General features: G+C 43.9%; 1 protein-coding gene across 1 annotated transcript in view; it reads left to right on the top strand.

Annotated features, from left to right (window-relative positions):
* Window positions 1-17,705, top strand: part of LOC137431837 (titin) — a 172,015-nt gene extending 154,310 nt beyond the window's left edge. The window contains exons 17-21 of the mRNA XM_068123580.2: window positions 2,479-2,745; window positions 3,052-3,327; window positions 4,872-5,135; window positions 9,721-9,981; window positions 16,919-17,705. Coding sequence (XP_067979681.2) covers window positions 2,479-2,745; window positions 3,052-3,327; window positions 4,872-5,135; window positions 9,721-9,981; window positions 16,919-16,923 — 1,073 coding nt within the window. The 3' untranslated portion in view covers window positions 16,924-17,705. The remainder of the gene's footprint in view (window positions 1-2,478; window positions 2,746-3,051; window positions 3,328-4,871; window positions 5,136-9,720; window positions 9,982-16,918) is intronic.
* Window positions 17,706-27,754: the final 10,049 nt, after the last annotated feature.

The following is a 27,754-nucleotide window of genomic DNA, read 5'->3' as shown; positions in this document are numbered from 1 at the left end:
TTACTTTCTTTTCCTCTTCTTTGGGTTTTCTGTTTATAATTAATAAACCCACTCTTTGTTCTTCTTATTTTCTGGGTTTTCTCTTATTTGATCGTTTGCGTCCTTTTTTTCGATTGAGTACCTGTGGCACGATTCGGCCAATGCTATAGTCGGGTTTAGTTTCTTTTTAACGGCCCGAGTCGCAGCTCGCTTCGCTCGGTGCAATCCAATCATGCTGTGGCCCGGGTGGGAGTATTTCCTCGCTTACGGCCGGTGGTGGTAATTAGGTAGTAAGACGGGTTGGGCTTACAACCCTACTCACCACCGACCGGAAGTGACGTCATACTTCCAGGACCGGCGGAGACGGGCAGCTTATCAGGACAAGGGGATTAACCCCCCCTTGCTAACGGGAGTGCCGTCCTCCGGATCCGTAACAATTGGTGTCAGGAGTGGGATCCCACTCCCACTCCTGACTCCCACTCCTGAATTGCAGACTCCTTGGAGTTTGCATAAAAGCACCTAAAGAACTCTCGGACTGTGAGAAACACGATTCTGTGGGCTTTCATCTCCAATGAGTCTGCTATCTCCAATGACCTGCTATCTCCAATGACCTGCTATCTCCAATGACCTGCTATCTCCAATGAGTCTGCTATCTCCAATGACCTGCTATCTCCAATGACCTGCTATCTCCAATGACCTGCTATCTCCAATGACCTGCTATCTCCAATGACCTGCTATCTCCAATGACCTGCTATCTCCAATGACCTGCTATCTCCAATGACATGCTATCTCCAATGACCTGCTATCTCCAATGACCTGCTATCTCCAATCAGTCTGCTATCTCCAATCAGTCTGCTATCTCCAATGAGTTTGCTATCTCCAATGACCTGCTATCTCCAATGAGTCTGCTATCTCCAATGAGTCTGCTATCTCCAATCAGTCTGCTATCTCCAATGAGTCTGCTATCTCCAATGACCTGCTATCTCCAATGACCTGCTATCTCCAATGAGTCTGCTATCTCCAATGAGTCTGCCATCTCTAATGAGTCTGCTATCTCCAATGACCTGCCATCTCCAATGAGTCTGCTATCTCCAATGAGTCTGCTATCTCCAATGAGTCTGCTATCTCCAATGACCTGCTATCTCCAATGAGTCTGCTATCTCCAATGAGTCTGCTATCTCCAATGAGTCTGCTATCTCCAATGAGTCTGCTATCTCCAATGAGTCTGCTATCTCCAATCACCTGCTATCTCCAATGAGTCTGCTATCTCCAATGAGTCTGCTATCTCCAATGACCTGCCATCTCCAATGAGTCTGCTATCTCCAATTTGTCTGCTATCTCCAATGAGTCTGCTATCTCCAATGACCTGCTATCTCCAATCACCTGCTATCTCCAATGAGTCTGCTATCTCCAATGAGTCTGCTATCTCCAATGAGTCTGCCATCTCCAATGAGTCTGCCATCTCCAATGAGTCTGCTATCTCCAATGACCTGCCATCTCCAATGAGTCTGCTATCTCCAATGACCTGCTATCTCCAATGAGTCTGCTATCTCCAATGAGTCTGCTATCTCCAATGAGTCTGCTATCTCCAATGAGTCTGCTATCTCCAATGAGTCTGCTATCTCCAATCACCTGCTATCTCCAATGACCTGCTATCTCCAATTAGTCTGCTATCTCCAATCACCTGCTATCTCCAATGAGTCTGCTATCTCCAATTTGTCTGCTATCTCCAATGAGTCTGCTATCTCCAATGACCTGCAATCTCCAATGACCTGCTATCTCCAATCACCTGCTATCTCCAATGAGTCTGCTATCTCCAATGAGTCTGCCATCTCCAATGAGTCTGCTATCTCCAATGAGTCTGCTATCTCCAATGACCTGCCATCTCCAATGAGTCTGCTATCTCCAATGACCTGCCAACTCCAATGAGTCTGCTATCTCCAATGAGTCTGCTATCTCCAATGAGTCTGCTATCTCCAATGAGTCTGCTATCTCCAATGAGTCTGCTATCTCCAATGACCTGCTATCTCCAATGAGTCTGCTATCTCCAATGACCTGCTATCTCCAATGAGTCTGCTATCTCCAATCAGTCTGCTGTCTCCAATGACCTGCTATCTCCAATGAGTCTGCTATCTCCAATGAGTCTGCTATCTCCAATGACCTGCTATCTCCAATAGCAATGAAGTAAACAGAGAGAGACAGAGAGTGGTTCCTTCTGTGTGCAGGAGGCAAAGACTGCACTTATATAATCAATAAACTGCATTACAACCATTATGTGCACCCCATTTCCATGCTTGTCACAATTATTGAGGAATAAGCTTTAAAGCTCTAAGCATGAATAAATACTTGTACCTGTACTTCATTTTATTTAACCATAAACACAAAAATGCTGAATTGTTCTACTTAGCTTAATACAGACTCCTTAACTTGTATATGTGCAATGAATGGCATGCCACACAGTACTAAAACAAAGTTTTTGTCTCAAAACCATATCCATAGGTTCTCCACTTGAATTATTGAAAGAACTTGTCGACGTGGAAGTGCTGGAAGGCCATAGTGCTGAATTTGAGTGTCAGCTGTCACGTGACGACATCAGTGGGACCTGGAGCCACATGGGCAATGACGTGACCTTGGGCGAAAGACTGACAGAAGCAGCTCGCCGAGGCAGGTGCACCCTGACTATCCGTGAGGCACGTTCCGGAGATCAGGGGACGTACAGCTTCCAGGCAGGAGACAAGATCACCTCTGCATTCCTCTGCGTCCGGCGTAAGATGCATCTTTCACAGTCTGTGAACGTTTCTTGCATAGAGTAAGAACGAACAAACTAAGAAAGGAAGTCCCAGAAGAGATTAACACAAGCAATCCCGGCTAACGCAACACCGTTGGCCCAACGTTGGCCCAACGGCGTTGTGTTGGCTGGGATACCACTGTTGTTTGAGATTCTGTTTTTTGTGGCTGCACAGCATGAAATATTTCAGATTGTTTTATGTTTTATCAATCCTTGAGTAATGAAGGAAGTGCCTCGGAGTGTGTCGCATGACCATGTCTGTGGCCCCCTTCATTGTTCCCCAGCACGGCCTGTGGCTTTGCTCCAGGCCCTGGCTGATGTTGCTGTGTGTGAGACCGAGCCAGCTCGACTTGATGTACGACTCTCTCAAGACGGGCCCAAGGGTGTCTGGAAGAAGGACGGCCATGAGATTGGACCCGACGATGATCGATACTGCACATCGACTGAGGGACCGGCTCGCTCATTGATTATCAATCAAGTGAGCAAGGAAGATGGCGGTGTCTTTGCGTTCTCTATCCCCGCACTGGAGTTAGAAACATCAGCAACTTTGAAAGTGCAGGGTAAGTTCGAATCGGCACAATGTCTCTTTTTGACTGGATTTGACTGGAAACCATTTGGCGTGTTTCAGGAATTGTGCGAAATCCTGCCAAAGGGAATTGTGTCCAATGATTTATGATGCCTTCTTTTAAGATGATAACTGTCAGTGTTTTTAATCAGACAATACATAGGTATATCAACAACACGATCCCCTCTTGAGTTTAATTTATTTAAGGAGCAAGATAGTATCATTTCGTAAACAATTCAAAACTAGAGCGAAGTCGGTGGCGCGCCATTACAACTCCCTATGCATTCTAAAGCAAGGTTCAAAGATGGCAAAAAGTTCCACCAGGAATGACCCAATATCAAATTTTGCGTTAAAGATATCTTCTGGTTTGAACCCTGCGACCCCTAGTCCCCACCCTATGAACCAAAAATCCAAAGAAAATCAAAAAAAATCCAAATTATCCAAATCCCAAATCCAAATCCAAAGTCCAGAAAATCATTACATATTGCATGCGTCACCCCAACAGAACCACCTTTAGAGGCCATTTTTCCCCGCAGAGCAGGTGTTGGCCTTTTTTGGGCACCATGGTCCCCTTTTTGAAGCAATGTTTTATGGCCGGATGCTCTTCCTGCCCCCAACCCTGTTAGTCGCCTCTTGCGACACGAAGGGAATTACTAGTGAACTGGTACTAAATTTGCCGACCTCAGAAGGATGACAGGCTGAGTCAACCACCCTGGTGTTAATTCAGCGATCAACCAGGATTCAAACCCAGGATCCTAGGATCCCAACCCGGCACCCTAACCACTAAGGAACCCAGGATCCTAGGATCCCAACTGGGCACCCTAACCGCTAAGGAACCCAGGATCCCAGGATCCCAACTGGGCACCCTAACCGCTAAGGAACCCAGGATCCCAGGATCCCAAGCCGGCACCCTAACCGCTAAGGAACCCAGGATCCTAGGATCCCAACCCGGCACCCTAACCGCTAAGGAACCCAGGATCCTAGGATCCAAACCGGGCACCCTAACCGCTAAGGAACCCAGGATCCCAGGATCCCAAGGCGGCACCCTAACCGCTAAGGAACCCAGGATCCTAGGATCCCAAACCGGCACCCTAACCACTAAGCCAACGAACCCAGGATCCTAGGATCCCAACCCGGCACCCGAACCGCGAAGCCAACACCAGGTTATGCGTCACCCCATTGTTGATTGCAAATACAAAGTTTCATTAAAAATGTTTCAAAATGTGCCCATAATTGCACTTTTTTGGTTATTTAACTTTTTGGCCACATCCCAGGGCCTGAGGGGTGGAGCCAAAAATGATACTGCTGTCGCACCTTCTTGCCATGTGGTGATCATAACTACCACATTTGGTGAATTATGCACAACCGTTTATAAGGAGAGTGGGTGATGGACAGACAGACAGACGGGCAGACAGATCCAGCCCATTATAATATCTTCTCATCTTTTATAGTCTGGGGATAAATATGATGCAAGGGCTTGTATTTGTACTTTGTATGTGATTGCTCTCACCTTTGTTTTGATCCTGCTATTTTCTGCAGTTGTTGAGGTGGTGCATCATCTCAAAGACATCACAATGGTGGAGGGTTCACGTTTAGTGCTCGAGTGCAAGCTCTCGGTGCCGGAGGTGCGCACCGGACAATGGCTGCGGGACGGTTGTGCCCTCGGTTCCTCGGAGCGTGTGCAGCGCATTGTGAAGGGCACCAAGCACCGCCTTGTGATAGCACGGGTGCAACTTGGTGATGCTGGACACTACAACTTCATTGTTGGCAAGGTACATTCAGAGTGCCAACTGTGTGTGCAAGGTAAGTACAGGACAAACAAATAATAATGAAAAGATAATGATGAGTTAATGAAAACTTTGCTTGAGTTGTTTTCATAACCCAGTACCGGTACTTCAATGTATGTAGTGAGTTCAATAGTCCATTTTGATCGTTGCCAACAGCAGCGGTTTGCTTCTCGGACCCACAATTTGCTTCAACATGTCTTTCTTTCCATTCCTTGCATTTGTCATCCTCTTCGTCCCGCATCCCATCACTCCTGCCCTCCTCCGTCCTCAATTTGAGAAATAACTAGAGAGTTCATAGAACACCGAACCCGCGTGTTCAAGTATGGAATTCAATTAAAACTAAATAATGATTTTAAAGGTCGAATAGAAAAATCATTCCGGAAGTTTACCGCTGTTGATGCAGCGATTATACACCACCTGGTATAACTTGGCCCAGTATTATAAACCTTTTGTCAATTAAAAGTGACAATGTCAGGTATATCAATTAAAAGGGACAATGTCAGGTATATCAATTAAAAGGGACAATGTCAGGTATATCAATTAAAAGTGACAATGTTAGGTATATCAATTAAAAGGGACAATGTCATGTATATCAATTAAAAGTGACAATGTTAGGTATATCAATTAAAAGGGACAATGTCAGGTATATCAATTAAAAGTGACAATGTTAGGTATATCAATTAAAAGGGACAATGTCATGTATATCAATTAAAAGTGACAATGTTAGGTATATCAATTAAAAGGGACAATGTCAGGTATATCAATTAAAAGGGACAATGTCAGGTATATCAATTAAAAGGGACAATGTCAGGTATATCAATTAAAAGGGACAATGTCAGGTATATCAATTAAAAGGGACAATGTCAGGTATATCAATTAAAAGTGACAATGTCAGGGATATCAATTAAAAGGGACAATGTCAGGGATATCAATTAAAAGGGACAATGTCAGGTATATCAATTAAAAGGGACAATGTCAGGGATATCAATTAAAAGGGACAATGTCAGGTATATCAATTAAAAGGGACAATGTCAGGTATATCAATTAAAAGGGACAATGTCAGGGATATCAATTAAAAGTGACAATGTCAGGTATATCAATTAAAAGTGGCAATGTCAGGTATGTCAATTAAAAGTGACAGTGTCAGGTATATCAATTAAAAGTGACAATGTCAGGGATATCAATTAAAAGGGACAATGTCAGGTATATCAATTAAAAGTGGCAATGTCAGGTATGTCAATTAAAAGGGACAATGTCAGGGATATCAATTAAAAGGGACAATGTCAGGTATATCAATTAAAAGTGACAATGTCAGGTATATCAATTAAAAGGGACAATGTCAGGTATATCAATTAAAAGGGACAATGTCAGGTATATCAATTAAAAGTGACAATGTCAGGTATATCAATTAAAAGTGACAATGTCAGGGATATCAATTAAAAGGGACAATGTCAGGTATATCAATTAAAAGGGACAATGTCAGGTATATCAATTAAAAGGGACAATGTCAGGTATATCAATTAAAAGTGACAATGTCAGGTATGTCAATTAAAAGTGACAATGTCAGGTATGTCAATTAAAAGTGACAATGTCAGGTATATCAATTAAAAGTGACAATGTCAGGGATATCAATTAAAAGGGACAATGTCAGGTATATCAATTAAAAGTGACAATGTCAGGTATATCAATTAAAAGGGACAATGTCAGGTATGTCAATTAAAAGTGACAATGTCAGGTATATCAATTAAAAGGGACAATGTCAGGGATATCAATTAAAAGGGACAATGTCAGGTATATCAATTAAAAGGGACAATGTCAGGTATATCAATTAAAAGTGACAATGTCAGGGATATCAATTAAAAGGGACAATGTCAGGTATATCAATTAAAAGGGACAATGTCAGGTATATCAATTAAAAGGGACAATGTCAGGTATATCAATTAAAAGGGACAATGTCAGGTATATCAATTAAAAGTGAGTAGAACTGGAACTAGAGCGGAATTCGGTAGACAATATACCTCCGCCAGGCTCGATTCGGACCTGAACCAAAATCTAATTGGCTTGGTCTTGTCGCAGAACCAACTCATCCACCCATATGTGCCATAAGTCACCCACAACGTTTTGAAATTCCATGATTTGTATCGTTTTTGGTCCCATCACTCAATGGTAAAGAATCACTAAAATGTAAAAATTCTGGTATGAATGATCGTTTTAAGGCCTTTTTTCCCCGCTAGAGTGGGCGTTTGCCTTGCGGGCCCCATGACAATCATGGCTCCCTGTTTGAGGCAATGGAATCCACATCCATCCATATTCGGATCTTCCCCAAAATCAAATCGATTTGTCCTTATCACAAACCCAACCGGTCCACCAAGTTTCGGCTAAATCAGTGCACAACTTTTTTGAGATATTCTGTTCACAAACAGACAGATAGACCGACAGACAGACAGACAGACAGACAGGGGTGAAAACACAACGTCCACCCACCTTCGGTGGCGGAGGCAATTAAAAGGACAGCAAAAACACTTTCAAAGCAGTATACCGGTTTGAAAGTGTTTTTATTGTGTGCTGCTATATTACAATGCATTCAGAAAGTTTAAAAATTGCCTCAAACAGGGAACCATGATTGTCATGGGGCCCGCAAGGCTAACCCCCACTCTAGCGGGGAAAATGGCCTTAAAAACGACCATTCATTTATTCATTCAGGAAGTATTCAGACCCCTTCACTTTTTTCACATTTTGTTATGTTGCAGCCTTATGCTGAAATCGTTTAAATTCATTTTTTCCCTCATCAATCTACACTCAATACCACATAATGACAAAGAGAAAACAGGATTTTAGAAAGTTTTGCAAATTTATTAAAAAGAAAAAACTGAAATATCACATTTGCATAAGTATTCAGACCCTTTGCAATGACACTTGAAATTTAGCTCAGGTGCCTCCCATTTGTCTTGATCATCTTTGAGATGTTTCTGCACCTTGATTGGAGTCCACCTGTGGTAAATTCAATTGATTGAACATGATTTGGAAAGGCACACACCTGTCTATATAAGGTCTCACAGCTGACAATGTATATCAGAGCAAAAACCAAGCCATGAGGTCGAAGGAACTGGCTGCAGAGCTCAGAGACAGGATTGTGTCGAGGCACAGATCTGAGGAAGCCTACAAAAAAATCTCTGCTGCATTGAAGGTTCCCAAGAGCACAGTGGTCTCCATAATTCTTAAATGGAAGAAGTTTGGAACAACCACGACTCTTCCTAGAGCTGGCCGCCCGGCCAAAGTGAGCAATCGGAGGAGAAGGGCCTTGGTAAGAGAGGTGACCAAGAACCCGATGGTCACTCTGGCTGAGCTCCAGAGATCCTGTGTGGAGATGGGAGAAAAGGGTTCCAACCATCACTCCAACACTCCACCGATCTGGGCTTCATGGCAGAGTCGCCAGACGGAAGCCAAACATTTCAATCTTGATTTCATTGGACCACAGAATCTTGTTTCTCACAGTCTGAGAGTCCTTTCGGTGCTTTTTTAAAAACTCCAAGCGGACTTTCATGTGTCTTTCACTGAGGAGACGCTTCCGTCTGGCCACTCTGCCATAAAGCCCAGATCGGTGGAGTGTTGCAGTGATACTTGTCCTTCTGGAAGTTTCTCCCATCTCCACACAGGATCTCTGGAGCTCAGCCAGAGTGACCATCGGGTTCTTGGTCACCTCTCTTACCAAGGCCCTTCTCCTCCGATTGCTCAGTTTGGCCGGGTGGCCAGCTCTAGGAAGGGTCCTGGTTGTTCCAAACTTCTTCCATTTAAGAATTATGGAGGCCACTGTGCTCTTGGGAACCTTCAATGCAGCAGAGATTTTTTTGTAGGCTTCCCCAGATCTGTGCCTCGACACAATCCTGTCTCTGAGCTCTGCAGGCAGTTCCTTCGACCTCATGGCTTGGTTTTTGCTCTGATATACATTGTCAGCTGTCAGACCTTATATAGACAGGTGTGTGCCTTTCCAAATCATGTCCAATCAATTGAACTTACCACAGGTGGACTCCAATCAAGGTGTCGAAACATCTCTAAGATGATCAAGAGAAATGGGAGGCACCTGAGCTAAATTTCAAGTGTCATAGCAAAGGGTGTGAATACTTATGTAAATGTGATATTTAAAGTTTTTTCTTTTTAATAAATTTGCAAAACTTTCTAAAATCCTGTTTTCTCTTTGTCATTATGGGGTATTGAGTGTAGATTGATGAGGGAAAAAATGAATTTAAACGATTTCAGCATAAGGCTGCTACATAACAAAATGTGAAAAAAGTGAAGGGGTCTGAATACTTTATGAATGCACTGTATATATTGTGCAGTATATACTGTATATATACTGTATATGCACTGTATATACTGTATGTATTGTGCTTGTCGAGAGGCAGCCATCTTTAAAGCCAGATTACTAGCGCCTACACTTGGAAGGCCGGGTATACTAAGTGGTCAACAAATTTCTCGCACTTATACAAAGAATACCATTTGATTACACAAAGCCTGACGGTTTATTTTGCTTTATTTATTGACTTGTCCTTGCAGATATGTCAGATGTATTTTGGCACCCCCTTTGCATCGTGTTATCATAGAGGTTTCCATCGTCCGATGTGCTACGGACCAAGTCTCTGAGAAGTTGAAAGAGGTAACCTTCGAGGTGGAGCTCTCGCATGCTGGCGTCGAGGCCCTCTGGCTATTCGGTGAGCAAGAGCTACGTCCTGGTGAGCGGTTCAGGATTCGGGTCCAGGGAGCGACTCACCAGCTCACCGTCCTGCGCGTGAGCGGTGCAGACCAAGGAATTTACACATTTGTTGCCGGAAATAAGAGGTCACCTGCTAATCTCAGCATTACCGGTAGGTCTTTATGATGTAATGCACCGATGACCCATAAAATAATTATAATGGCGATTGCTGATGACGCAACATAAACTGCTTAGAACCGTGAGATCAGGAGGGAAAGTATCGATCAGACTAAACTTGCAGACCAACTTAGCCAGCGTAGGCTAAGCCAGTAAAGTTCAAAAAGTTTGCGGCTCAACCTTGACGAATCTGACACTCTCACTGTCTTTCTGAAATTACCGGCTGGTGAACTCTCCCAGAGGCTGATGCTGACAGGATGGCCTAGACTTAAAGGTATGCACAATCGCCTCAAAGCTGCCTCGCCAGGGTTTGAATCCCAAAGCAGGTACAAACTGTCATCCTGGTGTTTCACAGGCACTAGGATTCATCAATGTGTGTGCCGTCCCTCCGATGGACGTTAAACTGGGTGTCCCGTCTTCCGCCATACGCAACACCGAACTCAACACAGAACGGATCAGGATTCAACAGAACAAAAAGAACAGCAGAAAGAGAGGTGGGACAGCAACACCAGGGATGAGGGATAAAATAGACCGAGATTTGGACAAATAAGGGAAGTGGGAAGAAAGAGGGGGTAGGAGAGGATGCACGGGGTGGACAAGATGGATACAGAAGCAAGATGGATACAGATTTTTTTTTCAAGATCTGAAGAGAGGGAAGAGGCCGCAGCCTGCTGTCTGAGGGATGTCATTAAACAAGAATGTATCAATTGAATGCAGGTTTATTAGCAACAACGATGAACAATCAATCTGCAAGACAAAGAAAGCGATGGTAGATATTAGAATAAGATAATAGATACAGAATATGCAAATAACAATGTGCAGTATTACACAAGATGAGAACGCAATAGAGAACAGCACCATACAAGAGTTGTCTATCTCCCTTTCCCAAAAACGTTCAATTGTGACACAGAATAGAACGAAACTGGAGACCGAGAAAAAGGATCACATGAGTTTATAATTGATATTCTACTGAATTGAATCGGGCTGGTGGTTTGATAATTCGCTTCGGGCGGCCCGTCACCACCCGATCAATCGTCGGAGTCCTCTGAGGGCAGTTCGTAATTTCCTGGTCCATTGTGGGAGTCTCCGGTGGGTGGTTCACTATCGCCCTGTCCGACGCCGGAGTCCCCTCCAGCTGGTCCATCATCACCCGAACCGTCAAGGGGGCAGAAATAGGCAGTGACCGTGGAGGTGTGGCGGTGGTCTGCACATGTGGTTGGTTAGCGACTCTCGCGGGTGGTGTCATCGCGGTGGTGGAGCGGAGTGTCTGTGATGGTAAGCCCGGCGCAATGACATGTTGGGGTTCACCCTTCTGGGGAGTGGTAACAGGATTGAGACAGACTCTTGGAGCGGCGATGGGTTGGGTACCAGACATTAAGTATTTCGGTACGATTGGCATAACACTTGGCATAACGGTTGGCAGCATGCCACTTTTGCCAGTCGTAGTGGGAGTTGTCATGCTGAAAGGCGTAAAACGTCGCAGGAACTTACGATTCCGGAGAGTGATTCTTCCGGAGCCATCCACCTTGACAACGTATTGATCGAATTGTTTTACCTCAATCACGGTTCCGGTCCGGTCCCATTTTCGTGGTTCCAGGCCGGTCTGGTTCTGGATCCGGACATGGTCCCCGACGGCCAGTGGAGGTAGTTTTGTCGTGTGTTCAGAGAGTCTTTCGATCTCCCTGGCATGCCGAATGCGCAAAGCTTCCTCACGATTGTTGCGTGTTTCCCGCCAGGTGTCCGATGGCAAGTATCTGCCTGGGATGATGGGTATGAAGTCCTTGACTGGCCTCTTGAAGATGATCATGGCTGGAGACAACCTAGTGTCCTGATCCGGTGCATTCCGGTACTGGAGTATTGCACGTTGGAACCGATCAGTGTCTAGTTCACCATTGGAACCAGTGTTATCGGTGATCATTCTTTTCGATGTTTTGACTGCGATCTCGGCACGACAGTTGCTGTGTGGGAAGGCAGTGGATGACAACCGATGGTTAACGCCCCACCGACGCAAGAAGTCTTGGGTGTCATGTGCCGTGAATTCTGGCCCACAGTCAGATGCCAATTCGTCGGGGATACCATAAGTGGCGAAGTTCGACCGCAGACATTTCACTAGGCCTTGTGCCCCGCCAGTAGTTAGCTGAATGATTGGCCAATTAGAGTAACGATCAACGGTGACCAAATAACTCCGACCCTTGTGATGAAAGTAATCTGAACAAACGTACTGGAAAGGGTAGGCAGGTTCAGCTGAGGCTGTAGGTGGAGCACTTGGGTGCGATGGGGCCATCCGATTGCAGTGTGAGCAGCGATTGCGCATCTCATGAATCTGGGGAGTGATTCCAGGCCAAAAGATCGAGCTGCTGGCCCGGGTGGTCATAGCCGTGACTCCTTGGTGAGCAGCATGAAGATTCTCAAGGACAAGCTTCCGTAGCTTCGGTGGGATGATAATCCTCCCCTTGTAGACCACTATGCCATCAATAGTGTAGAGGTGTTCACGGAAGGGAAAGTATTCCAAAATGGACACAGGGAAATCGTCCCGACTGGCAGGTAGACCCTGCTCAATAGAATTGAGTAACTGCAGCATCTGAGTGTCACTTGCTGTTTCGTCCCGAACATCGTCCCAAGTGACGGACCGCACAGAATCGAGTGTCTTGATGGCTGCCATAGAAATAGCCATTTCCATGCCAGAGTCGTCATCTGTGGTCCACAGCCCAGTCAAGGTGTGCTGTCTTAGTGTAGTCGATGTGGCCACATCCATAATGGAGGAAATGTCATCCACCAGTGGCAGTCGTTCCGATGGTCTGGCACCCGACGGATGTCGTGAAATCGCATCTGGTACGCAGTGTCGTTTTCCCGGGATGTGGATAATTCGGAAACGATATGCTAGGGTCCTTTCTTTCAAGTTGGCAAGCCGCGTGTTATGGATGTCCTCTAATCGTCTGTCACCAAGAAGCTTGATTAAGGGCTTGTGATCGACGGCAATAATCAGGTTCTTGCATCCCAACACAAAATACTTTACTTTTTCCAGGCTGTCCGCCACTGCTAGAGCTTCACCCTCTATCGGAGCATAGCGCGACTCCGCTGCATGGGTGAAGCGGCCTCCAGCAAGGGTGATTTTCCAGCCATCGGGGCAGCACTGTGGGGTTTCACCAGGGCATCTGCAGTGTTTTTGGAGGAGCCAGAAGCCAATCCCATCCTTCGACCAGTCAGTTGCGAGACATGTTGTCCGTTCCTTGTCAAAGATCCGGACCCCATTTGCGACTTCAGATATGATGAGTCGTTTTGATTCTTCGAATAGGGATTGTAGTGTTGCATCCCAGTAGAAGGGGGTGCATGGTTTTAGGAGGTCCCGAAAAGGTCGCATCCTCTCGGTCATGCTGAAGCAGTATGTTACCTGATTGACTAGCCCAAACCAGGAGCGAATGTCAGTAATTGTTTTTGGTGTGGGGAAGTCCTGTATCGCTTGGAGATACCTTTGGCATGGTCGTACACTGTCCATGGTGATCTCGAATCCAGCGAATTTGACCGTGTCCTGACCAAAATGGAATTTCGTCGGATTTTGCGTAATCCCATTACGGCCGCACAGGTCGAGCCAGTTGCATGTCTGAAAAAAGCTCTCTTCCAATGTGTCGCTCCACATGATGGTATCATCAATACATTTGGACTTGTTTTTGAAGTCCGATACGATTTCGTCAAATCGTCTGGAGTATCCATCACCTGAAGCGATGTAACCTTGGGGAGTGGTGCAGTAACGGTATCGGCCCCATGGTGTGATGAACGTTGTCAGATGGCGGTCACATTCTCTGATTGGAACGCTGTGATAGCCATTCCAGGCGTCTGTTACCGTCTTTTTGGTGTTATGTGGCACCGCCATTGCTTGATGGAAGGGTGACTGGGTGTGGTGGGTCTCACGTGTGCAGTGCGCATTCAGTGGTTGCAGATCAACTGTCCTCCGTGGGGTCCCATCCTTCTTTGGACAGACGACCATTCTGCTGCACCATGTCACTGGTTCACCAATTGGCACCGGTTCCAGAACCCCTAACCTGATGTCACGATCGATACCAGCCTTGACTTCTGCCTGCCAGTGTAAGGGGACAGGCACTGGGGTGTGCACCGCTTTTGGTGTTGCCTCGGGGTCAACCATCAGTGTGAGCGGCGGACCTTCCATGTGGGGTAGTGGCTGGTGTTCGCAGACATTGAATGTGCTGCTTTTGTAGTACTCCAGTAGCCATTTCTCCAGCCTCTCTCGGTTCTCGTCAGTGGCCGGAAATGGGATAGATGTAGGCAGTGTAGGGGGAAGCGATCTTACCGGGCAGTTACAATTTGCATCGATAACTGCTGCCACTGCAGCACCAACTGTGTTGGATTCGCCAATGGTTGGGAAGCTACTAGACACGAGGCCTAGATCGACGCATGCTTCACGACTGAGATACATGTTCCGTGTGTCAGGTGAGATGTAGCAGATTTGTCGGGTTTCAATAATGTCGCCATTGGCTGTGCGACCAGACAGGTGTAGGAGCATGGCGCCGATAATCCGGACCCTTCCACTGTTAACAGCATTCATCTTCAGGTTGACAGGTAACAGGTCTTCATTACGCAGCCCGAGTTTGTGGAAAATATTAAGTCCTGTGAGGCAGCTTTGACAGCCAGTGTCGGCCATGGCCTGGAGCCTGGCCGATTTTGGTCGGGATGACAGTGGCTGGCCGAAATGGTCATAAGATTCCTTATCGATCCGTGCTATGAGTTTTATGTACGGCTGTGGTTGAGACTTCTTCTTGGTCCAGCCAGAGAGGTGGTCAAATATATGGTGGTCGAGGTGTAGTGGAGTTGACAAGGTGGCCATGGCCCTTTTAATTTGCGGCTTCCAAATGGCCGTTTCTCGTTCCGTGACAGAGCAGAGGAGATCGTGGACCTGGCTGCTTTCATCCACATCATGAGCATCCATTGATTTGTCCGTAGGTTTGTTGTCCGCCTTTTTCGTGCCTCCCCGGCAGACATGTGCAAAATGGCCGCGAGTGGCGCATTTACTGCATGTTTTCCCGTAGGCATTGCAGAATTGACGCCTTTGGTCGATGTTCGGCTGTTTGCCATGACCAGTTTTGCCGCAATAACTACAAATGGCCGCCTGCTTGTCGGTAGTGATCAGGGCTCTTTTGTTCTTCCAGTTTTTGTATTGGCTTGCGCCATGAGCGCCTTCACTATCGAGCAAGGCATTCTGGGAACGTTTCCCTGCTTCCTTGGCCTCGACGAAAATGAGAACTTCCTCCAAGCTCATGTTCTGATTTTGATCGCCGAGAATGTCCTGTTGTATATCTTGATCAGCGAGTCCCCGACATAGGACATCGCGAACCATGTCCTTGGTGTAGTTGACATCAGTAGGGGGATTGCATGAGCATACAACAGAAAACTTGCAGATCTCAGCTTGACCAGCCAGACGGGCTGCGTAGGTACGAATTGGTTCTTCTCGGTCCTGTCGCATGTTGTGGAGGTTTACGCGGGACACCATGGTATTCTCCTCTCGGACAGCAAGGGACCGAATGGCTTGTAGTATAGCTGCCTCGTCCTTGATTTCAATGCGTGGGTTGCTGCGGTGGAGGTCACGTCGTAGGTTATCATCACAACATTCAAGGAGTTGAACGCGAACATCATTGCTGATTATCTGGGTCGCTGCCTTGTAACCATCCCATCTTCTGGTGAAATATTGCCAATCTTCGCTGGTACCGCCGGTTTGGATACGAGGACGGCTGACTTTGTCCGGTTTGGCTGGTGCAATGGACGTGTGGGTCATGGCGTGGATGGAGAGCTGGATAGCAGCAACGGCATTGTCAGTGCTGTCAGTAACGTAGACACAGCTCGGGAAGGGGCAGACTGCAGCAGGCATCTTCAGATGAGTTGATTGTTCATAAACAAGAATGTATCAATTGAATGCAGGTTTATTAGCAACAACGATGAACAATCAATCTGCAAGACAAAGAAAGCGATGGTAGATATTAGAATAAGATAATAGATACAGAATATGCAAATAACAATGCGCAGTATTACACAAGATGAGAACGCAATAGAGAACAGCACCATACAAGAGTTGTCTAGTCATGGTACAGGGAGGGTGAAGTCTTCAGCGAATAGATAAAGGGAGAAAATCATTCATGAAGATTAGGAAAACGACTAGGCCCAGAACACTGCCCTGGGACACTCCAGCCTTGACAGGGAGAGGAGATTAAAGGATTCCATTGAGTGTCACACGTTGGCTACGAGGGTAGAGGAAGTGAGTAAGCCATGTGTGGAGTTGGCCTTGGATGCCACAGGTAGATACGAGTAGTTTGGAGAGCAAGACCGGATGCCAGACTGCATCAAAAGCTTGAGATATTTCCAGAGAGCATATCTGATATTGAGGGCCTCCATCCGTTGTTAGGAGAGCAGAAGCAGAATGTCCAAGATAGAGTACCTGGTCTGAATCCAAATTGATGATCTGCGATGAGGCTGTTGGAGAAAAGGAATTATTTCATACATTTCCTGGGATCACGGCTGTTCCACTGATGCAGTGCCACAATGGCTTAGAGCAGGAATTTGTAATTTAGCATCGGCGATATTTCACCTACTCTTCGCGAAGGACACCATGGGATCTTTAACGTCCGCCAAGTAATGCTCGCAGAGGGAAATGCCCAGTTTACCATCCATCCAAGGGATGGCACACACCGCTTTGAATCTCCTTGCATGTGAAACACCGGAATGACAGTTTATAGCTGGGCCGAGATTCTAACCCAGGCTAGACCGCTCAGAGATAGGTATGCATACATCTGAAGTTATCCTGCAAACCCTAATTATGTGATCATGAATTAGCCATTTGTGAGTAAGAATGTAGAAGCCCTTTCTTGAATCATTTATGTTAGATCTGTGCATTGATGAATTATGCAATGTTCCACTTTATCCTGCAGGGTAATGCAGTGACATGACTGGATCAGAAGCAGCTCTTCTCAGCATGCCAGTCACTCCTAATAAGCCATTCACATTGACAACACAACCTACAAAGACGGACAACTCGGCCAGAAACAGCAGATGCAAGATCGTCTGGGTCACTCGATTAATCAATCAATTTTTACTTTCATTCACTGATATCTTCAGGTTGACTGTGTAATTGCCTCATCTATAGGCAAGTGCAATTTATACTTGTACAACAGTGAGCATTCAACAATGCACAGCCTTGCTGGGGTGTATAGATTACAGTAGATCTGAGACTAAACTGTGTAATGAAAGTAGACCTGCACGCATAAACACACACTCAAACCGATGACAATTGCCAATGGTTTGGTTTGGTTTCAATTGGTTTGTCAATTTGATTTATATCAAATTACAATAATTGCCTCTCACATCCCTTCTATCTATTGCAATCGGATTATAATAATTGCATCCCAATCCCTTCTATCTATTGTAATCGGATTATAATAATTGCATCCCCTTCCCTTCTATCTACTGTAATCGGATTATAATAATTGCATCCCCATCCCTTCTATCTATTGGAATCGGATTATAACTAGATGGTATTCATAGAATACTTAACCTGCGCAGTCAACTTGGTGTGACCCAACTCTTCTGTTTTTGAACGTTTCTTTTTTTTTTTGTCCAATATGGCTGCCAGACCACCTGAGTGATGACATCATAAATTTATATTCTCTAATATAATTGTTGCATAGATCATGCTCAATAAATTTCAAACTGATCAGACTAAGCGTTTTCCCTGTCGAATTCTGACGTCATAACTATGGCACCGATGACGTCATCATTAACAACACCTATTTCCCATATGGAGTTATTTACAATGAACCGCGTTTCAATTTTTTCCATTGAGCGGTTTTGGAGATATAAAAACGCAATGTTTTTCGGTTTTTCCAAGATGGCGCCTGTAATACATGACCTATGACATCATGATTATCATTAAAATATTATAAAGGAGGAGGCGCTCTTATGGTAAAAATTTCGTGTCCATCCGACCAAGAGCTGCTGAAATTTTTAAAATAATGATCGGATGGATAAGTGTTGTATTTGTCGAATTATGACGTCATAACGAAGGCACCGATGACATCATCATTAACATATCTTATTCCCCATGGGGAATAGGTGACAATGAGCCAGGTCTCAATTTTTTCCAAGAAGTGGTTTCAGATATAGAGGTGCGAAGTTTTTCCAAGATGGCGCCTGTACCTCGTGACCTATGACGTCACAATAATCATTAAAATATTCTACAGGAGGAGGCCCTCCTATCGTGAAACTTTCGTGTCAATCGGACCAAGAATTGCAGAGAATAAAATTCATACTGATCGAATCAAGCATTGTACTTGTCGAATTATGACGTCATAATTAAAGTACGAATGAAATCATCATTAACATATCTTATTCCCCAAGCGGAGTACTTGACAATGAGGCATGTTTCAGTTTTTTCAATGGAGGGATTTCAGAGATATAGAGCTGCAACCTTTTTTCGATTTTTCCAAGATGGCGCCTGTACCACATGACCCATGACGTCATAATTATCATTTTAAAAATTCCACAGGAGGAGCCGCTCATATTCTGAAAATTTCCTGCCAATCAGACTAACAGTTGAGGAGGAATTTTTTTTTTTCCATACTGATCAGATCAAGCATTGTACTTGTCGAATTATGACGTCATAATTAAGGCACCGATGACATCATCATCAACATATCTTATTCCCCATGGTGAGTTCTTGACAATGAGCCATGTTTCATTTTTTCCATTGAGCGGTTTGGGAGATATAGAGGTGTAAGGTTTTTCCAAGATGGCGCCTGTACCACGTGACCTATGACGTCATAATAATCATTACAATATTCTACAGGAGGATGCGCCCCTATGGTGAAAATTTCATGTCAATTGGACCAACGGTTGCCGAGAAAATGAATTTTTAAAATGCAGACACGGCACACGTACGTAAGTACGTACCTGAATGCTTAACCCCGCTTTTCGCTTCGCGGGCGCAGCGAAGTAATTGCATCCCCATCCCTTCCATCACTTGTCATCCGATTACAATAATTTCCTCCCCCATCCCTTCTAGTCAGGTTCACTATGTCAATAAATTATATTTCGTTCAAAATCATGGTAGATTAGCAAACCTATACATTTTTGGAAACGTTATAGCATAAGGAAACTAAAAATCAATGTTTACATTTGGAGAGATACCTGTATGGCGGCCATTTTGGATTTTCAAAATGGCCACTGTAAAATACATATTTTGTTCTATTTCTGCCTCTAATTACCCGAAAAACTTTTTAAAATATACTAAACCTATATTTTCAGGGACAAGGAATCCAATGAAAGTATCAAATTAGTGCTGTGGGGAATGGTAAGACACGAATCAAAGGTTTTGAATTGCAAAATACTGTCTTTATATTCGCGATAAGTTGCATAATCAAATACATGTTATCATTTTGTACAGGCAGTTAATAACATCAAAATGTGTCACAATAATTCATATCACCAAACATACACAGGCAGTCAGCAAAATCATATATACACATGCAGTCAGTATAACTTCACATCTACACAGGCAGTCAATGACAAAATATACACAGGCAGTCAATGGCATCAAACATACACGATTACAGAATATGCCATTTAGAGTTCGTCATCACTGTCCTGTGTGTCGTATCCGACAATATAGTCCGCATCGTTTTCACAGTCCGTTCCACACAAGCAAAGGTCGGTCAAATTGATTGGCAAATCGAATTGGTCGAATGGTCGATCGAATCGAATCGATCGAATTGGTCGAATGGTCGATCGAAGCGATTGGTCGAATTGGTCGAATGGAATTGGTCGATTGGTCGAATCGAGTTGGTCGGAATTGGCAAATGTAAACATTGATTTTCAGATTTTCCATGTAATAACGTTTCCAAAAATGTATAGGTTTGCTAATCTACCATGATTTTGAACGAAAAAACATCGTGAACCTGACTATTCTGTCTATTGGAATTGGATTATAATAATTGCATCCCCATCCCTTCTATCTCTTGTAATCTGATTACAATAATTGCCTCTCCCATCCCTTGTGGTGGCAAGGCTAATAGTCACTACACAAGAAGCTGCATCACTTAACAAGCAGCCCGGTGCATTTTTCAAACGTGGCCAAGGTATCATGGATGCACGATATTCCCGGTCAGAAAATGTATTTTCAACTTTTTCTGTTTTATTGATTCATTTGTTTTTAATTTTAGCTTTCCATTATGCCTTGATCTCTGATTTGGTGTTAACCATTGCTCTGTACTTATATGGACCTGCTTTAGGCAACATTTTGGCTTGGCTGGACCTTCATTTTTTTTTTTTTGGATACTGAATCAAGGCTCGTGAAAGAGCTAACATTTATTTCACAAACAAATCAACCAAACAAACAAAATATATAAAAAGAGGGAGCGGAAGACAAGATGGGGAGAGAAGGGGAAGCACACAAACACAACATTTGAGAGCAGGGAGATGTGTGGGAGGGAGAGGACTTGGGGGGAGGAGGCGTGGGAAGGGGGTGGGGGGGGGGGTGGGAGAAGTATAAAACACAAGGACACCAAGGACTTCCACGACAGAAGTTGGTATTTCAATAAAGTGGATTTGGGGTGAAATTAGCCGGGGTAGAAAAGATCAAGGTTTTGGATGGGGGAAGATAAGAGATGGTGGTGAACAGCTGTTTTAAAGACCTGGAGGGTGGAGTGGGATTAAAGAGAGTGAGGGAGTTTGTTCCAGAGGCGGGAGAAAAGGGGAATGAAGAAGTGAAGGTGAGCAGAGAGTCTTGATTTTGGCAGTTTAACCATAAGAGGGTTGCAGGCAGATCTTGTGCGACCTGTAGGAATATTTGGGGGACAGAGCCCAGAGAGAGCTGGGGGGGCAAGGCCAGAGAGGAGTCGGTAGAAGATGGAAAGACCACCAACCTGCCTGCGGTGAGTGAGTGAAAGGCCCTCAGAGTTAGCTTCATCGCGGGAGATTCCAATGATTCTGAACGCTTTGGTTTCAACAGCGTGAAGACGAGCTAGGTGTGAGGCAGGAGCACCAGCCCATAGGGGAGAGCAGTATTCCATTGTGCTGCGGATGAAAGCCTTGTATGTGGTAAGGACCTCAGGTGTGCCAAGGAAGGACTTCGCACGATGGAGGATGCCCAGTCGGCGACTGGCTTTGGAGGCCAGATTTGAAATGTGGTTTTCCCAGGAAAGATTATGGCAGATAGTGAGATATTCATTGGAAAAAAATTGGAAAAAATTCATTGTAAAAGATAGGTAAAATGAAGTAGCAGTTTATTTATATTAGTATTAATTGGTGAGGGTGTCCCTGATAAAGATTTCATTGAATGTTAATTGTTGAGAGTTGAGAAATCGAGGTATGGGCAGGTAAGGTAGTGGATGCATGTTATTTTTGTTGTTTTTTGCTAACGTATACTTGTTAACCCCTCACCAAGGTAGTCAGCCAGCCAAACAGTAAATTTGGTAAAATCTGCCTCTGTACTTTACAGTTTGCTCCATAAAGATAGCATCACAAGTGCAGTTTTGCTGACAATTGGGTCGAATTTGCAGATTTGGAGAAACATCTGCAGAACAGGTTTGCCGCTTTTTGGCTCAATTGGCAAATCGAGATGTTTTAGGATGAGCAGCACAAATCAACAAATATAAATAATAAAACAATCGGTACCAATCCTTATGATAAGCAACATATGATTGATTCGTGTTACACCACCACAACTGCCCCCATTCCCCCAACTCTAGTATACTATAGTATTTACCAATTGGTATGTTATCCTTTGAGTTTTCTCCTCCATGTTGCCTGTACGGTTCCTGCTCAGCATCTGCATTCAAGTTGAACTGGAAGTCTAATGAGCATGGCAAACCTGCTGGAACAGACAAGTTTAGTTCATGCTTTAGTTGTTGGGTAATCAATTTAGTCAATGTGAAAGCATCACATCGAAGGTGCGCCACAAAAAAGCGACTACTTAAAAATGCAGGTAAAAATCTTACTGCGAGCGATAGAAATGTACAACAAAGTTTGTTTTTGAACAAAATGTTCTCGTTATATTTGCAGATGAAATGGGGCATCTGATGAAAAATCATTAAAACTTGTCATTGATTTTGTTTTATCAAAATGTCACATTTTTGTAGGTCACCCTTGTAGATATTAGTTGTACTAGCAATGGTACCCGCCCTATGGGCGGGGCTTCAATTAGGAGGCCCAAATGAAAAGGCAAAATATCAGAAATTGAAGGCTTTTTATATTTTAAACGATTTATATAAACATCCGTTAAATCATATCACACGCAAATCATCAAAATCTAAACAATATTTGTAGAATTTCAATAAAAGCCACATCACTGTTCATATCGGCAAATATTAATCCGTGTTTGGAAAAACTGGAAAATTGGAAATTGGAAAAATTGGGAAACATTTGTAAAAATAATATAGCTTATTTTACTCCAGGGGGTCCCAGGCTTACCCACCCAAAATTTCGTTGCGATCGGTTCAGCTGTTTTTGCGGTACATGGGAACAGACGGACAGACAGACAGACAGACGTCTGGTGAATTATAGTAAGATGATTAGTCCTTTTGAGACAGCAGCCATTGTTTGATTTGCATCCAAAGGAGAGGCAGCATAAGTAAGGACATGAAGACAGGGCAAAGAGATAAGAGGGTGATAAGTATACAAAGGACTTCTGATCAAAGAGGAAAAACTGACAAACATGATAAATATGGGAAACAATCCAGGTTTACTGGAGAGGAGAGTTGGTGAGAATAGAAAAAGATCAGGAATTTAAATATGGGATGTGAGAAGGCGATAGCTGACCATCTTAAGGAGTGGAGGGGAAATATGACTGGACAAACTCAAGGAGGTGAATCTACAGTTGAGAGAATAGTAGGAAAAAGGAGTGGAGGTGAAAATGAAGCATAGATTTGTGGAGGGTATAAGGTATGGACTGCAAGCTGAGGATACGTGAGGCCAGACCAGACATCAAGTGGTAGAAAACCACACGGTCAGCAACCTGTCTGCAGATGGAGAGGAACAAAGCCTGAACATCAGCCTTCTGTTATGTGACTCTACTTACCCCCAAGGACATTGGATTCCAGCACTTCCAGGGACGCAAGATGAGATATGGCAGCACAAACCCACGACGAATTGGCATACCCGATGACACTATCTGTGCATGGAGGTATTGTATAGTTAAGATCTCAGAGTGACAGCAAAATTATTTTGCTGTCTGGAAATTCCAGATCACCTCCCTGGCCTGGATCAGGTTATGTGATTGGCCCAGGAAAAATCAGCACAGATTGTTAGTCCAGGCAGCTAGTGTTTATACATCTAACAGAAGTTGATTGCATAATTAAATTGTCGGATTAGCCATGCAGTCTTGTATAGAGACAGTGAGTGTATAGGATTTGGAAACAGAATGACAAATTCCAGGTGATTGACCAGCTTCTTATTTTCTCCAGATCCTCATCCAAGGATGCAGCTTCCGAATGGCTTTCATTCGTGTGAGACCCTTTATGGCACAAAATGGAGTCGTTTGCAGAGAAAACGTTTTCCATACAGGAGTGTCCATCAATGCAAACAGAATAAGATAGGCCTGAGGGACACAAGCTTCCAAAGAGGGCAGGAGACAGGATGCCATTGAGAGATAGTATATACATTTTATTATACAAGATAAAGGTGCATAGTGGAGGTGACGGGGCGGTAAAACACAAATTTACAGTGGGGTAACAGTGAACATAAGCAAGGGAATTAATAAACAGGGGAAATACGGGGAAAGGAAACAAGGTGACCTGTAAGATGGTTGGGGTGGGTGGTATTCATGGAGGTAGAAAAAGTTGCGAGTATAGATTGTGGGTGACATGGGATGGTAGTGCACTACCTGTTTGCAGCCCAGGATGGCAGAGTGGGGTTGAACAGAAACAGAAAAGCGGTTCCAAAAAAGGAGAGAGGAGGAACAAAAGTTTCGGCGTGTTAGTCCGGGGAGGTAGTGGATTTTGGAAGTTCAACCAGTTGGGTTTTTGGGGATAGTTGGAGGGCTGAGAGAGGGAGTAAAGGAAGAGGGGATGCTGTAAAGGAAGAGGGGATGCTGTAAAGGTAGAGGGGATGCTGTAAGGATAACAGGCCACTGGCCTGTCTGCAAGAGCAACATACCTTGTGCTTCGACCTCATTGCAGGAGATATATCAATAATGTTGAGAGCTTTAGATTCCACAGATTCCAAAGACAGATTCCAAAATAAAGACCTTCCTTACTGTGTTGTTCTGATTTTGGGGAATGACTTGGAACGATGGGCAATGTCCAGTGTGGCTAAAAGCCGACCAACACCCTATTACAAATCAAATAAACAATTGTGAATTAACACTTGTATTAACGCCCCTTTCACACTTGCATAAAAGTATTTTTTAAGCAACTGATGCAGAAGAGGATATACGAGATTGGAACTCAAGATTATTTTTTTTCAGGATGCTGTTGCAAAATGGAGCGAGATGTGCATGAAATAAAGTACAATTAGTCAAGTTATCTCAAACTCACTTTTTTCCCCACAACTGCACCAACACTTGCCTGTTGAAAGGAAACTTAGGATTTGGATGGCATGTTGCATCACATGGACGTACTTTTCTTTCCCTTTCAATGGCTCAAGAAACCAAAGGTTTTAGATTCCGCATTCTGAAAATTTCAGGACTTGTGCATGGAAAAGGTAGATTGGTACTCGGCAGAGCTCAATGTCTCGCCCCCCACACACATTCTGAACAAAAATACCATCGTCAACTGAACACCTTACTATTATGACCCACTACTGTTATTGCGCACATACCCATAATCCAAGCACCCTATTCATGTCAGATAAATGGTCATTATTCATCGCTTTATTAATTAATTATTAGGATATTTATCAACCACTTTTGCGCATATTAATGCTAAATTGAGTGAAGGAAGGTGAATATGAAAAAAATTAAAACTATTTATACCCCATTGCTAATCGATCATATGCATTCAGAGGTTTTGCATTGATCTGTTAAGCGGTTCTGGAGAAGATTTTTTTTACTTTTTTTTTTTTTTCAATCCAATATGGCCACCAGATTACGTAACAGATGTTGTCATAAATTGTATTATTCACTTACATCGGGTCATAGATCGGATATATTAAGTTTCAGATTTTTACCTTGCGCTCGTGAAGCGAAAAGCAGGATTAAGCATTCGGTTGCGTAAATGTGGCGTACATGCATGCGTACGTGTCTGCATTTTAAAAATTCATTTTCTCGGCGACCGTTGGTCCGATTGGCACAACATTTTACCATAGATTCCTTCACTCATAGATTCTCATTACAGATGAGATAATTTCTTCAGGATTACAGATGAGATAACTTCCCCAGGATTACAGATGGGATAATTCCCCAGAATTACAGATGAGATAATTTTCCCAGGATTACAGATAGGATAATTCCCTCAGGATTACAGATGATAATTCTCCCAAGATTACAGATGGGATAATTTCCCCAAGATTACAGATGAGATAATTCCCCCAGGATTACAGATGAGATAATTCCCCCAGGATTACAGATGAGATAATTCCCCCAGGATTACAGATGAGATAATTCCCCCAGGATTACAGATGAGATAATTCCCCCAGGATTACAGATGAGATAATTCCCCCAGGATTACAGATGAGATAATTCCCCCAGAATTACAGATGAGATAATTCCCCCAGGATTACAGATGAGATAATTCCCCCAGGATTACAGATGAGATAATTCCCCCAGGATTACAGATGAGATAATTCCCCCAGGATTACAGATGAGATAATTCCCCCAGGATTACAGATGAGATAATTCCCCCAGGATTACAGATGAGATAATTCCCCCAGGATTACAGATGAGATAATTCCCCCAGGATTACAGATGAGATAATTCCCCCAGGATTACAGATGAGATAATTCCCCCAGAATTACAGATGAGATAATTCCCCCAGGATTACAGATGAGATAATTCCCCCAGGATTACAGATGAGATAATTCCCCCAGGATTACAGATGAGATAATTCCCCCAGGATTACAGATGAGATAATTCCCCCAGGATTACAGATGAGATAATTCCCCCAGGATTACAGATGAGATAATTCCCCCAGAATTACAGATGAGATAATTCCCCCAGGATTACAGATGGGATAATTCCCCCAGGATTACAGATGGGATCATTCCCCCAGGATTACAGATGGGATAATTCCCCCAGAATTACAGATGGGATAATTCCCCCAGGATTTCAGATGAAATAATTCCCCCAGGATTACAGATGAGATAATTCCCCCAGAATTACAGATGGGATTAGTCCCCCAGGATTACAGATGAGATAATTCCCCCAGGATTACAGATGGGATAATTCCTCCAGAATTACAGATGGGATAATACCCCCAGGATTACAGATGGGATAATTCCCCCAGGATTACAGATGGGATAATTCCCCCAGGATTACAGATGGGATAATTCCCCCAGGATTACAGATGGGATAATTCCCCCAGGATTACAGATGGGATCATTCCCCCAGGATTACAGATGGGATAATTCCCCCAGGATTACAGATGGGATAATTCCCCCAGGATTTCAGATGAGATAATTCCCCCAGGATTACAGATGGGATAATTCCCCCAGGATTACAGATGGGATAATTCCCCAGGATTACAGATGGGATAATTCCCCAGGATTACAGATGGGATAATTCCCCAGGATTTCAGATGAGATAATTCCCCCAGGATTACAGATGGGATAATTCCCCTGGATTACAGATGGGATAATTTCCCAGGATTACAGATGGGATAATTCCCCCAGGATTAGAGATGAGATAATTCCCCCAGGATAACAGATGAGATAATTCCCCCAGGATTACAGATGAGATAATTCCCCCAGGATTACAGATGGGATAATTTCCCCAGGATTACAGATGGGATAATTCCCCCAGGATTAGAGATGAGATAATTCCCCCAGGATTACAGATGAGATAATTCCCCCAGGATTACAGATGAGATAATTCCCCCAGGATTACAGATGGGATAATTCCCCCAGAATTACAGATGAGATAATTCCCGCAGGATTACAGATGGGATAATTCCCCCAGGATTACAGATGGGATAATTCCCCCAGGATTACAGATGGGATAATTCCCGCAGGATTACAGATGGGATAATTTCCCCAGAATTACAGATGAGAAAATTTCCCCAGGATTACAGATGGGATAATTCCCCCAGGATTACAGATGGGATAATTCCCCCAGAATTACAGATGGGATAATTCCCCCAGAATTACAGATGGGACAATTTCCCCAGAATTACAGATGAGATAATTTCCCCAGAATTACAGATGAGTTAATTTCCCCAGGATTACAGATGAGATAATTTCCCCAGAATTACAGATGAGATAATTCCCCCAGAATTACAGATGAGATAATTCCCCCAGGATTACAGATGGGATAATTCCCCAGGATTACAGATGAGATAATTTCCCCAGAATTACAGATGAGTTAATTTCCCCAGAATTACAGATGAGATAATTCCCCCAGGATTACAGATGGGATAATTCCCCCAGAATTACAGATGGGATAATTCCCCCAGAATTACAGATGGGACAATTTCCCCAGAATTACAGATGAGATAATTCCCCCAGGATTACAGATGAGATAATTCCCCCAGGATTACAGATGAGATAATTCCCCCAGGATTACAGATGAGATAATTCCCCCAGGATTACAGATGAGATAATTCCCCCAGGATTACAGATGAGAT

Source organism: Myxine glutinosa, chromosome 7, assembly GCF_964187855.1.
Source record: "Myxine glutinosa chromosome 7, kmMyxGlut1.1, whole genome shotgun sequence".
Lineage (NCBI taxonomy): Eukaryota > Metazoa > Chordata > Myxini > Myxiniformes > Myxinidae > Myxine > Myxine glutinosa.
Note: the sequence above shows the minus strand (reverse complement) of the source record. Positions and strands in the feature narration are given on the sequence as shown.